Source organism: Alosa alosa, chromosome 5 (genome assembly GCF_017589495.1).
Source record: "Alosa alosa isolate M-15738 ecotype Scorff River chromosome 5, AALO_Geno_1.1, whole genome shotgun sequence".
In the NCBI taxonomy this organism is placed as follows: domain Eukaryota; kingdom Metazoa; phylum Chordata; class Actinopteri; order Clupeiformes; family Clupeidae; genus Alosa; species Alosa alosa.
Genome location: NC_063193.1, coordinates 26,475,153 through 26,489,094, shown reverse-complemented (window position 1 = coordinate 26,489,094; position 13,942 = coordinate 26,475,153). Strand labels below are relative to the sequence as shown.

General features: G+C 45.8%; 1 protein-coding gene across 1 annotated transcript in view; it reads left to right on the top strand.

The window, feature by feature from the left end:
- Nucleotides 1-13,942, top strand: part of gpat2 (glycerol-3-phosphate acyltransferase 2, mitochondrial) — a 74,909-nt gene that overhangs the window by 51,646 nt on the left and 9,321 nt on the right. Inside the window, 2 exon segments of the mRNA XM_048243807.1 lie at nt 6,207-6,471; nt 6,691-6,833. Coding sequence (XP_048099764.1) covers nt 6,207-6,471; nt 6,691-6,833 — 408 coding nt within the window.

Here is a 13,942-nt window from a genome sequence, read left to right as displayed (position 1 = left end):
AATGTTTGGATTTTTTATATGGGTGGATTAACAGAGTTAATACTCAGGTCTGGTGAAAATTTCACTTATTTTCCCCGCTGTACCAGCCACGTCCATATTTGACCAGCATTTGGCTGGTGGCTGGGCTGGTTCCATCCCCACACACACACACACACACACACACACACACCCACACACCTTATTTATAACTCCAAATCTGTCTCTGTATGGTTGTCTGCCTTCCTGTTTTCACCTCTCACAAACATTGCAAGGTGAGAGTTCTCCCTGTACACAAAAACAAATCTCTCTCTCTATCCCCCGCTGTCTGTCTCCACCCCCCCCCCCACATCCCAAGTTGAGGGAGTGCCGTCCTCCCAGACAGTCCTTTCGTAGGTTAGGCCTCTGGACCATCACACATCACACTGCCATCTGCTACCACTGTGGGCGTACAGGAGCGTCTCTTCGCGCTTAAACGTTTCAATCACTGTGTCCTGAATAGAGTGGTGCTCTTTTTATCCAGCCTAAGTGGGTGGCTGTAGTCCCCATGGAGCAGAGTGTGTGTTCTGTCTGTCTGTGTGTGTGTGTGTGTGCCGTGTCGGTGCTCGGGAGATAGGAGCCAGTGGGTTCTACTTCACCGCCCTTCAAAGGTGACACTGTGTGAAGTGAGGATGATGGGAACTAAGTCCAGAAGACGCAGAGAGGTGTGTGTGTGTGTGTGTGTGTGTGTGTGTGTGTGTGTGTGTGTGTGTGTGTGCATACTGTAACCAAGGCAGCATAGAGCCTCACAGGAATTGGAAGTGGAAGACACATGCTCTGATGTCTGACTTTCATCTCTCTCTCTCTCTCTCTCTCTCTCTCTCTTTCATCTCTTTCACATTGTTCTGCTCTCTCCATTCCCTCACCCTTGGGTTTGCTCTGTTGAAAGCTTGTCTGATTGCTAATAGCTTGCCTCTCTCCCTCCTGCAGTCTCTCTCCCCCCCTCCTCCCCTTCTCCATCTCTCTGGCTGTGTGTGTGTGTGTGTGTCTCTTCCCACTCGCTAATCTGTGTGAGTCCTCCTAGTTGGCTCTGAACTCCCCAGAGGACGCGGCACGGCGGCCCCCTCGCCGGAGACTCGTTAAGACACATCATTTACGCTCCCATTTTTAGACCAAAATAGACACCATCTCCGTGACAAACACCCCTCCGCTCTGCTTGTCCGCATCCGCAAGCTCTCACAAAACGCACAAAAGGTGGAACAGATGAACGCAGAGTTCGGACGGAATGCTCCTTTCATCTGTTGCTGCATCTGTATTTAAAATCGAGCATAAATGAGCCTTTAAAGGAAACGCACTTTAATAGTTTACCCTTACCGTAAAGAGTAACTTACTCCGAGACTACATACATTACCAACCTAATTCGCTTCAATTATGTAAAATGTAATGCAAATCAGGTTTTATGGCCAAGTATACTTTGGTATACATGGAATTTGGTCTCTGCATTTATCCCATCCGTGAATTAGTGAACACACAGGTCACACATTGAAGCACACATTAACCTGGAGCAGTGAGCTGCCTTGCTACAGTGATGCTGTCAGACACCAAACAACGAGGACCACAAACGTTAGAAAGTTTATTTAAGGGTTGGGGGTTACCAGGGGTTCGGGGAGTATGCGTGTGTGTGTTCCCCCAATAGTATAGCAATGGCAGGAGCTGGATGATCCGGGAAGTCCTGGGGAAACACACACACAACAGCAATTGAATCGAAGCAGCAGTACAGTCAAGGGCTAGGCTGTAATTGAGAAGAGAGACGGAAGGCAGGTCAAGATTACCGGGCTGGAGATCAAAGAAGTAGTCATGGGTCTGGGTTCAAGGCAAAGAGTCAGACGTTTTCCAAGACAGGCAGGTAACTGGTGCCCGGGTGAGATCTGACAAGTGTGGACTGAAAAGCAAGGCTTTATATACCGGGCATGATGAGTGGTGAATGCAGTGCAGCTGGTAGGTAAACGAGGGTGAGGCAGAGCAGAGCAGGAACAGGTGGAGGTCATCAGACTTTAATCAGCGCGTGTTACCAGGCAGAGAGAGAGCTCATGACAGATGCTCGGAGAGCAGTGGGGGGATGCTCAAGGGGCATGGGATGTGGGATGGGAGACTAGTGCTCAACCTTTCCACCACCCACATTTTTTCCTACTGGTCGGGGATCGAACCGCCAACCCTTTGGTTTCAAGCACGAAGACCTAACCAGTAGGCCACAATTTTAAACTTTACATTTTATCACTACACATCTTTCTTGACCCTCAAAAAACATAACTCTCATTCTTCAAATACCGTGTGCCTGCTCAGTTATAAAATTTTAACAATTACATTTTTCAAAGGTTTTTTAAGGTAATTAATATAGGCATAATACTAAATTTTTTTTCTTTTTTTCACAGCCTGTATCCTTGATCTATTGGCCAAGTGAGATTTCTGTGAACAATATGAATTAATTTACATGGTATAATGACATCTGCCCAATGAAAGTGCCCAAAATCGCCATTTTGGCAACCATTTTGTTTATGCTAATTAGATGGTCATTAACTCAACGCTTGGGAACAGGGCTAGTTGGATTCAGCACACCTTAATTATGTTAAAAAGTCCTTTTCCCAACATTTACTAAAAAATGCCTCTAGAAAGCACATATCTCAAAAATATCACCTGTCTATCTAGAGAAAACAATGAACAACTCTGTTTCATATGAGTTCAGATGCAAAGCCCTCTAAAATTTTTAAGCATTTTCATCTATGACAATCAAAAATGTTACTATCAAGTAGGCCTACAGCAAGTCAAGCCCAAACAAAATTAGATTAGCTGATTTTTAAATGTTGGTCAATAGAAATATAGCCTGTTTTGTAAACTCATCACATGCACTAAAGGTTTTCGCATCTGGCATTATATTGCAGTAACAGTGTGATAGATAATGTTAATACCCATAAGTACAGATAATATATCTCTCCATCCATGCATACCATGGAGATAGCATGGTTCAGGCTAGTAAATAAAGTTCATGATAGATACTTAATCCAGACAGCCACAGTACACTTCATGTAGACCGTTTACAGACAGACATGGCGATTAGGAGTTATTCCCAAAGAAGAATCCCAGATAAACAAACGTCCAGAAATTAAAACTAAGTAGGGTAACGTGGATCAGAGTATGTTAGTATTGAGAGAAGAACGAAAGCTAGACTACAGCATGACTAGCCTGTGTTATTACCGTGTTATGGCCACAAATTAAACAACCTAGAAGGGTAACTTGATAGCAATACAAGTCTCATAAAAAGCGTGAATGATGTTTTTGACTCTGGAACGCTGCTGTGCTGCTGCTTTAACCTGGCAGCTCGGGGTCGGGGGGAAGGCTGATTGATGCTGGCAATATGTGATACCGGTTAAACATGGCGGTGATCTGACATTCAGCCATTCGTCCCCATAGAAAGCAGTGCCAGTGGTCAACGCTGCATGGTTTCATATCTGGAAACAACTGACGGAGAATCCATGGGAGATTGACTGCCGCAATCTCCGAATTAATATTGTAAAGTGTAATATCGTTGTGTTGTTAAATTACAAGGCTTCCATGAGAAGTGGCCGTTGATGAAACGTGGCTGTGCTATTCTAAATATTGAAAATTGAATTTTAAGTGGGTATACTGAACATTTTAGGTGGGTATACTGAAATAACCAAAATGTTGAGGTGGGTATACGGCGTATACCTGCGTTCTACGTAGACTACACCACTGGTTTCAACCCCCTCTGGTGACATTTCATCAGCTTAAGATTCTGATACCATCCAAGCAACATCCTGAACCACAGTCCACTAGCAACATCCTGGATTCCATCCTCGCAAAATCCTGAATGTTGTTAAGATGGCATCAGAATCATAAGTTGGTGAAATTTCACCATGTGTGTGGTTTTTCCCAGATCCCATCACAAATGAGCCTTTAGGCTGGGTATGGGGAACAGCTCCCGAGGGCAACTGTGCTCATCTGGGCATCTGGCTTCATGGGTAGCATGTGTGCTTGTCCAGTGCAGTCTCCTCTTTACTTTTACATGTAGTAATTTGCCAGACACTTCTAAAAACATTTCGGGGAATTTTATTCACATTTGCATTTGTTCATTCAGCTGAGGCTTTTATCCCAAACTACTGTCAAGTGAGGAACAGCTCTCAAGAGCTAGCAATAGGAGACAACAATAACTGCTTTTTACAAAAACAAAAGAAAAACTAAAGCATAGCAGTGAAGAAGACTTCAGCAGAAAAAGAACGAGGATGATGTTTAAAATACATTTATCCCACTTCAAAATGAGGTGCAATACAAGCAAGTAGCCAAACAAGGCAAATCTGAAGTATCCGGTGTGTGTAAGTTTCGTGCCACATAAGGACAAAAGTAAGAAGAGGCCAGAGAATTACTACAGTATGCGTGTATGTCACAGACTCGAGATACCAGTCTCAGTCCAGTAGTGCTCCTTCCACATTCTGTAGTGGGAAGTAGGAGATATTCAAGTCATATATTCACAGCCATAAGAAATCTGCTGCAACTGTTTGACACAGCTATGTCCACACAGACTAGAATCCCATTGGCATGATGGCAGCAGCCTTACCCATATAACAACTATGGCCAACGTCTCTGGAACGGTGACTTTATCAATACGCTGCTCTGCTGTGGCAGCGGTTATCCCCAGTTCCTGAAAGGTCTATCTAATGAAGCGTCCACAGAGCTGAACAGAGCAGAGGACACGACTTTGGGCAGCCGTGGCCTACTGGTTAGGGCTTTCGGGCTTGTAACCGAAGGGTTGCCGGTTCGATCCCCAACCATATAAAATGTGGGCGGGGGAAGTGATTGAGCACTGCTCTCCCATGCCCACATCCACGGGCACATAACATGAGCAAGGCACATAACCCCTCACTGCTCGCCGAGCGTTGCTGTAGCAGGCAGCTCACTGCGCCGGGATTAGTGTGTGCTTCACCTGTGTGTTCACTGTGTGCTGAGTGTGTTTCACTAATTCACGGATTGGGATAAATGCAGACCAAATTTCCCTCACGGGATCAAAAGAGTATGTATACTCATATACTTATACTTGGCCCCTACAGCTGTGCCTGACCGCCACCACCACCCATCTCCTTGGCTGTCGTTAGTGCTTATGGATGTGAGCTACTTCAATACCCAGAGCCTGTGACCTCCGCCTGGGCAGCCTGTGAGGGTGAGGGAGGTGGGGGCTGGTGCTGAGCTAGGTGACCCTCCGCCTGAAGGGAAATTATTTTGTCCTCCTCTCCAAGGAAGGAATGGGGACTTGAGTGATTAATGATGATTTCTCTCCAAAAAGTCAACTTGGTGCTCTTTGTGAAGTATAACCTCCCTGTCCTCCACTTTAGCTGTCCTTTGTGTAAATATCAGCTTGCCGTGTCTGTCTCCTACTCATGCTGTATAAATGAAGTGGAGAGGCTTTTTCATTTATTTATTTTTTTTGTTGCTTGATGAATTATCCTCCGGTATTGTCTTTTGGTTTGTTAGATTGGTCTTTTTGTTCTATGAGCGCCTCTTTCATCAGCATTTGAATGGATTGAGAGTAAAAGCTTTCTCTGTGGGTTTGGGAATGTCTGCAGGTTGTAGTCGCCTGCTTTAACGTCTGCCTGTATCTCCTGACCCCAATGACCCCACTGTCAAGCCTCTATGCTGACTAGTCTTATTCTAGACACATTATTATAGACACACACATACACACTCACTCACACACACACACACACACACACATCGATAACCTCAAATCTGCAGTATTGTACAGTACATCTCTCTGCCTCTCTCCTCTCAGTTCAATTAGCATTTTCAAAAACATATTTTAATCACATTAATGCAAGATCTTTTGAATCACATTAGTGCAATGTCCTCAAGCTGGTCTGGCGCATAATGGCTGCTGCCGTACTTTGCCGTACACATTGGTAGGGGGTTAGTAGTTCCCCTTCACTGCAAAGCGCTTCGAGCGCTTTGTTAAAGGGCTATATAAATGTAAGTTGTTATCGATGTTGTTCTTTTGGTACAATATCTTTTCAAAAACAACCATAATGATCATACTAATAAGTTCTCTCTTTTTTCCCACTTCTCTCTCTCTCTCTCTCCTCTCTCTCTCTCTCTCCTTCTCTCTCTCCCTCCCTTTTTCTATCTCTCTCCACTCTCCCTCCCCCCCCCCCCCTCCCCCCCCCCCCCATCTCTCTCCCCGTCCCCAGGGTGTGCGTGTGTCGGTGCTGTGCCGTGAGGTGTCCTGGCTGCTGGAGGAGGTGCTGTTCCGGCGGCGTGACGTGGGCTTCGCCGGCTCCCTGGTGGAGGTGGTGTACTGCGCCGTGACGCTGCTCGCGCCCCACCTCGTCATGGCAACGCCGCCGCCCAGCGCAGAGCCCCTGCTGGCCCCCGGCCGCCGACCCCACGCACGGCACGCACTTGCCCGCCACGCGCACACGCTCACACACACCTTCATCACCGAGGCTGTCGGAGGTGAGAGGGGAAGGCGAGAGTGTGTGTGTGGATATGTGACTGGAAATGACAGATGTATGAAAGTTGGTGGGTGAGCAAGTGTGTGTGTGTGTGTACTGTCTGTGAGCTTATAGGTTTGTGCTTTTCTGTATGTTAAGTATGCATTTGCTTTGTTCACTTCCGTGTGTGTTTGTGCGTGTTTGTGCGTGTGTGTGTGTGTGTGTGTGTGTGTGTGTGCAGCCTGTGCGGTGTCGGCCATGCTGAGCGAGGTGGCCTGCTGCGGTGACGTGGGTGAGATGGAGTTTGACGTGGCACTCTGCCAGGACGAGCTCACTGACAGAGCCCTGCAGCTCACACACCTACTGCCTGCAGGGTACATACCGGTGAGAGACGCACACACACACACACACACACACACACACACACAAAATTATATGACCACATACACATCCATACTAGAGTGCAGTTCGGGCCGCAAATGTCTGTCCGAACCCGGCCCGCGTCCGACAGAGTTGCGTCTGAACCCGACCCGAACCCGACAGGCATTTCCATTTTTATGTCCGAACCCGTCCCGAGCCCGATGCAGATGATGCCTCAGTTATTCCCATGCTAGTGATTAAACGTTCACGTTTGTGATGAGCCTGTTTTTAGCCCATTAAACGGAACAAACAACAAATGTAATTCTTAATTGTCTACAGAATCAGATGAGCGTGCACGCACGCAGGTCACACACAGCGCACATTAACACAAGAGGCCCAAGCATAGCCTATTGAAATAGAATTCTAGTCTTACCATTGACGAAAAGTCTTTAAATGAACTGCAACAGCCTTTGAAACTACAGTCCTTCTGTCCTTGATCCATATGCAGCATCGAGGTTAATTGGGGCAACTCAGAAGAGGAAATCCTCTTCTCCAGTTCAACGAGACGACCTTATTCTGGTACAGTTTGTGGCCTATGCAACGCAAATACATAGTAGGCCTAGACTTAATTAGCTTTGTTTTCTTTGGTCTTAAAATCTCCGGATAGGCTAATACCGGTAACTTTTTTTTTAACGTCACCCAAGACAGCCTGTCTTGCCGCCTGAAATGCACATGCGTTGTCACGGCTACATAAACAAATCTTGCCCACAGGAAGAAAGCTGTTAGGTCTTTTTTTACATTTTATTTTATTCTCAAAAAACAGATGTTTGCATCATGTGAAGCAGACCTGTTGGTTACCCTGCATAATAAGCTATTTTAAATGTAAAGTGTCCAATGCATATCGCCCCCATGTGTCCGAACTTCGAACCGAACCCAACTATAATTTCAAATTATTTGTCCGAACCCGACCCGACTCGTTGGGTTCCGTCGAGCTCGGGTCAGGTAGCCACACTCTCTAATCCATACCCAAATACACACACACACACACACCACACACACACACACACACACACACACACACACACACACACACACACACAATTAAATGACCACATGCAGTTGGCATTGCTTCGATTTGGCCAGCTTCCCTCGTGGTCCGCGCGCGGGATCACGCGACTTTAAATTGTATTTTTCCAGTGACGCTGCAACAACCCAAACAACCGGCAGATGTCTCTTGTGAACAGGGTGTCTCGTAAAAAGAAATGGAGCCTGGAAAACCCTACACAGACTTCACTACAGACTTTAGCAGACTGGTTTAGGAATAATTTAATAGCCAGAAATATGCCTGCCCTGCCCTAATAAAGAAATATTTGGTTAACTGCGAGTGAATCCCGTTTGCAGCCGAAGAAGAAACGCAGGACAAATTAAACATTCCGGTTTTCTCCGAGTGCAACGATGATAGACAGACATCATTTGGACAAAATATAGAGCATATTAACCTCCGTTGCTCAGCCAAATGCCTTCCTGTTACGTCCTGTTATCACGGAGTTACAGGAGATAAACGATTTTTGATGGTCACAAGTTTACTTCATTAGCGTTTATTTTTTTGATTATTAAGTGTTTAAGTGTATTAAGTGTTTTTCATTTAAAGGTTTGACTTTGTGCTTATTCAGTAGAGCATTTAGAGCTCTCCCCAATCCCAGACGTTCACATTGCATGTTTGTTTGTAATGGATGCATCCATACACACATATACTGACACACACACACATACACACACACACACACACACACACACACACACACACACACACACACACACACACACACAATTATATGACCACATACACTTCCATACACTACTCACTCACACACACACACAAAATTACACACGCCCCTACACACACATATACTCACATAGCCTTACACATGCCCACATACACACATGCGCACACATGCATAGATGCCCAGCAAAAGTGTGTGTAGTAGTATTAACACACTTCGAATGCCTGCACAGAAAGAGCATCTTCAGTTCTTTCAAATGCATTGAGATGCCGTATCTGAGTTACCTTACAGTTCCAAAAATCAATGCTACATTAACTTGCATTGATTGCATGCACGCATGCCATACACACACACACACACACACACACACACACACACACACACACACACACACCCGGCATAAACCAGGCCACACTGACTGTTAAAGTGATCTTATTTAAGATCTGAATCAGTGATTGTTGGTTGAGTGTCTGGGAGTGGAGGGTATTATTCAGACTGTGAGGCCAGTCTGTGCTTCATCACTGGTGGGTATGGTGTGTGTCCATCTCCCCCTGTCCCTCTGTTTGTCTGCCTGTGGGCAGCCCCCCTGCCCCGGCCTGAAGGAGAGAAATGCTAAGAGCGGCACCATAAAACATCTGGAAAATTGGTTTTGTCTCTCTCACAAAACACATACACACAAACATACAAAAAATGTGCACATATACAGTCACACACACACACACACACACACAAAAACATGTACACAAAAACACACACTCCCATTCTGTGTTTAAATCTGAAACTCATCACCAGACCACTCAGACACACTCGCCCCCCTGCCTCAGTACATTTTACTGTCTTCATAGCCCCTAACTCACAGATGCACAGAGGCACAATGCATTCTCCAGTCCATCTCTCTCAATGCTGCACAAGCACACACACACACACACACACACACACACACACACACACACACACACACACACACACACTCCCACACTCCTTCTGTGCACAAACACACACACACTCATGCAGATAGAAAGACACACACACACACACACACTCAGGCAGATAAACAGACACACACACACACTCATCCTGTGCACAAATACAAACACACACACATGCAGATAAACAGACAGTCAGACACACACACACACACACACACACACTCAGACAGATAAACATACTAACACACACACAAACACCTTGATTTTTCTTTCTTTCCCTCTGTCTCACACACACAAACCGTTAGCCTGTATGTTTTTGTTGTTTTTTTTTTCATTTTCCTGTGCGTCCTCTCTAGTCACCCCCATTGCCCCTCCCTGACCTTGGTAATTGCGTTCATTCTCATTTGACAAATTGAATAATGACTGTACAAATGAGCGGGGAGCTGTGAGTGTAATTGTGTGTGTTAGTCGTGCTGGTGGTGATGATGATGATGATGATGATTGGCTCACGTTGCCTTTGAAGCTGGCCCGCTCTGGGCCACACTGTCCGGCGAGCAGGGGCGATGCCCCGCATGGAACACATTCAATAACTGTCACTCACAAACTTCTTAAGTGCCATAAAGAGAGAGAGAAATAAAAAAAATAAAAAGTGCCTACAGGGATGGTGCAGTGAGGTGGTTTTTTTTCTCTTTCTTCTTGTTCTTTCTTCTTTCTCTGTGTTCGGCAGTTTTGTTTGATGACGATCAGGAATTATGTGATGACAGCTCAACCTTTTAATTTCAGGGAAATTGTGCCACCCTCACCTCCGGCTTGATGTTGCGTAATCTATCGAGTATGAGGGAGTGAATGAGTCATTGACCAAACAATGCAGATGAACTCATCCGGTGTAATCTTTTGGTGCTTTAGGTGTAGTTCCTACAAACTCATTAATTAGAACTCAGAGCAAACGTGTGTTAGTCGTCATCAGCGTTGGAAAGAAAAATGATACGATGTTTGAGATGTTTAGCCAAAGAATCAAAACAACAATAAAAGTAGTTAAGAAGTGGAACACCATTTTTCTTTTTCATGGAGTACCCGAAAAGCTTCCTCCTTCATAGTGGACAGAAGTGCCTGCCGACTCTCCAACACAGCACTTCATCAGAGGCAAACCGCGAGAGACCGAACAGCACTGAAGCACGGGGGCTCCAGACGGCCTGTGTTCAAACACGACAAGACGACACCAAAACATGTCAGCCACAGTTTATTCCGCTCGCTTTCAAACGGGGACAGACGCACGTCACCCGTCCATTGTCCGCCCCTTGCACTCTAGAACTCCCATTGGGACGCGCCGTCACTTCATAACTTTGTAGGTTCTGAAGTGAGCGATCTCATAAGGGAATGTGGGAGCTCAAGCTGTGGCTATGGCATGTGGTCCTGAGGGGGAAGAGGGCTCCTCATGTATGTATATGCATACTATCTATGTCATGTATATAGAAAACTTGTCACGTCCAGCCCCAAGTGCAGATTTACGACTGCTTTTATTCGCTTCTCTAGTTTTCGTGTTTGTGTGAGGCAATTAAATCACGAAACTCTTCAGACAGGTCTGTCTGAAAAGGTCGCTGTGCTCGCTCAGCGCTTGAGAGCGTTGCTGGGGCCTGCTCGGTCCTGCTCCGTGGTCTGGAACATTCCCTGTCTGGGGCAGTTGTGGACGTGGGCGAAATCTCGGGAAGACGGAAAAACTTTCCATTAAAGGTTGTTTCAGCGATAGTGGGGATACGTCACTTCTGTTGATGTTCAAACAAAACAGAGAGCTAGCTCCCTACTACTCCCTCCCGCTCCCTCCTGTGCAATTAAAACTCTCCTAATCACGCATCTCGTCAGTTATTGGTTTATTGACTGTCTACTGGATGCACAATTGCACAATTTCAACACAAATTTTCGGGCTTTTTATGCCTTTAATTAGATAGGATAGTGGAGCTTGAGTGGGAGAGAGAGTAAGGGTGGGATCCGGAAAGGACCACGGGGCGGGAATCGAACCCGGGTCGCCAACGTATGGTGCAGGTGCCCCAGCCAGTCGCGCCACTGCTGGGGCCACAGCTTTTATCTTTTTGTCAGGCAAACCACACAAATGCTTTTTTCCTAACACTACATGCTAGCATTAGCCTGGGAATACCCATACGAACCTTTGACAAATTTGGGATTTGCTCTGCAGGTCCATCTGGCCAAGAGGCCATTGAAGCCCATTTCCAATGTCTGAAACACAGGCACGCAAATACAATCACTAATCCGGCATGGATGTGTATATCTTTGGAATTGAGTAAACAACTACAGTACATTTAAAACCTTTACGAGATTGCTACACTTCTGAAACGATTTGGTAAGAGTGTAATGTATCAATTTAAGTTTTATTTCACTGCTAGTTACGCCCCTGCTGGAAGTCATAAGTTAATGAACCTTTTCCAGTCCCCCTCTCAATCACAATTCAGATGGCATACGTGCTAACCAGGCTATGTTAGCATTAAATATCGATCATATTTCTAGTACAGACAGACAGACACTGTATATAGATCTCTCCCAGGAACCACACGTACGATCCTAAGGCCCCCCTGCTTCTGCACTCCTTAAGGGGTGTTCATTACAGATCCAGGCTTTGTGTGTGTGTGTGTGTGTGTGTGGATGCTTGTGGTACAGTGCACATTAGTGTGGCACAGTCTGTTATGTGATGTGTGGCCATGGGCATGGGCTATGTGTCTTTGTGACTTATGCCATGCCCATTACTGTCTATGGCGTGTGCGTTTATGGATGTATAATGCTGTGTATTTGCATGTTTATGGCATACTGGCACACTCATTGGTGAGTGAGTGTGTGTGTGTGTGTGTGTGTGTTTGGCCCATACTACGGGCATCTGAGGGAGAGACAGAGGAGAGCAGAGTTAGCTGGCTGGACTGGGCTTAAATGTCTGGCAGTCCACTAAACCTGAATGGCAGCAAAGGCTGTTTAAAATGCGGCCAAAGGTTTCCCACCCTGTTGTGGAGATCATCGCAATCTGTGCATGTTCACGTACCCGCTGTCCTCTTGGCCCCCATCTCTCTCTCTCTCTCTCTCTCTCTCTCTCTCTTGCTGTCTTTCTCTTTCTCTCACTCTCTCTCTCGCTACTTCTCCCCCCTCTTTCCCTCTTTCTCTCACTCTCTGTCCTCCCGACACGTTTGTTTATTTTTTATTTATTCATTTATAGATTTATGCACTCAGCTGCATCAAACTGTAGCTGTTGTCTCTCTCTTTCCCTTCATCTTCCTCTTTTCTGCCCCTGTCTGTCTCTCCTTCATCTTTCTCTTTTCTACCCCTGTCTGTCTGTCTGTCTCCTTCTTTAGCGTACCCTTTGTCACACTCTCCATTCGTCACTCACACCTTAATCTTACTTCATCTCTATCTCTCTCTTTCTCTCTGTGTCTGAATCCAGCGATGAGGAGGGAATGTCCCTTTTGTGGGTTGGATGAGGCTGTTGAGCACCTTTTTCTCTTTTGTGAAAGATTGGGGGAGCTTTTTGAGCTAAACTGGGGCTCCTGGGTTGCAAAGGTATGGGTAGGATTTTCTTTTCAGCTTTTCTTTTGGAGGCACTGTGTACATGGCTAAGAGGAAAAGGGACGTGGGTTGTGTTTTGTTGGATGACAAGGAAGTGCAAGATTTTCGGGGGCTGTTTTAACCAACCCTGTGGAGGCTTTTAGGGGGATGGTGGAGGTGGTGGGGATGGACAAGTTGCTTTCTAAAATTGAATTGTAGTTTGTATAATAAAACCATCGACAAGTGCTACAGCCTCAAACAAAACCATACAAACTACAATTCAATTTTAAAAACAGTTGTCAGAGGAGCAGGGAAAGAGGAAACTGCAGACTGACCGAGCAAGGAGTGTTGTAAAATGTTTACTCTGAAGCTGTAGGGGGAGCTCTGTAGAGAAAACTGCGAGCAAAAAGCGAGAAAACAGCTAAAAAAATTGGCAAAACTGCATCCCTTTAATAAAGGTGATTTCGGCTTTCTCTCTTTCTCTTGTGTTCAGTGTCTCACAGTGAAATTGAAGTCCGATTGAAGGGTGCTTCACTGGCATCAGCAAACACACACACACACACACACACACACACACACATAAAAACACTTCCCAGTGACGCCAGCAGAAAAATAAACAACCATAATGGTGGGGAAATGTCAAGAGCTGTGCAGGCAGAAGATGAAACAGCTGCTCCCACCACCCCTCCTTCCCCACCCCTAAGCCATCACTCCATCACTGCCCGAATCTCTCTGCTGCACTTCTCCACAGCACTATTCAGCCTGTTCTACGCACAAAACAAGTAGCCCCTCTTGTAATACCCCTGCGGGGGCTGTTGTTGAATCTCATTATGTTTGTGTTTTTCTCTAAACAAAGAGCGCCAAGGCAACAGTGTTTTGT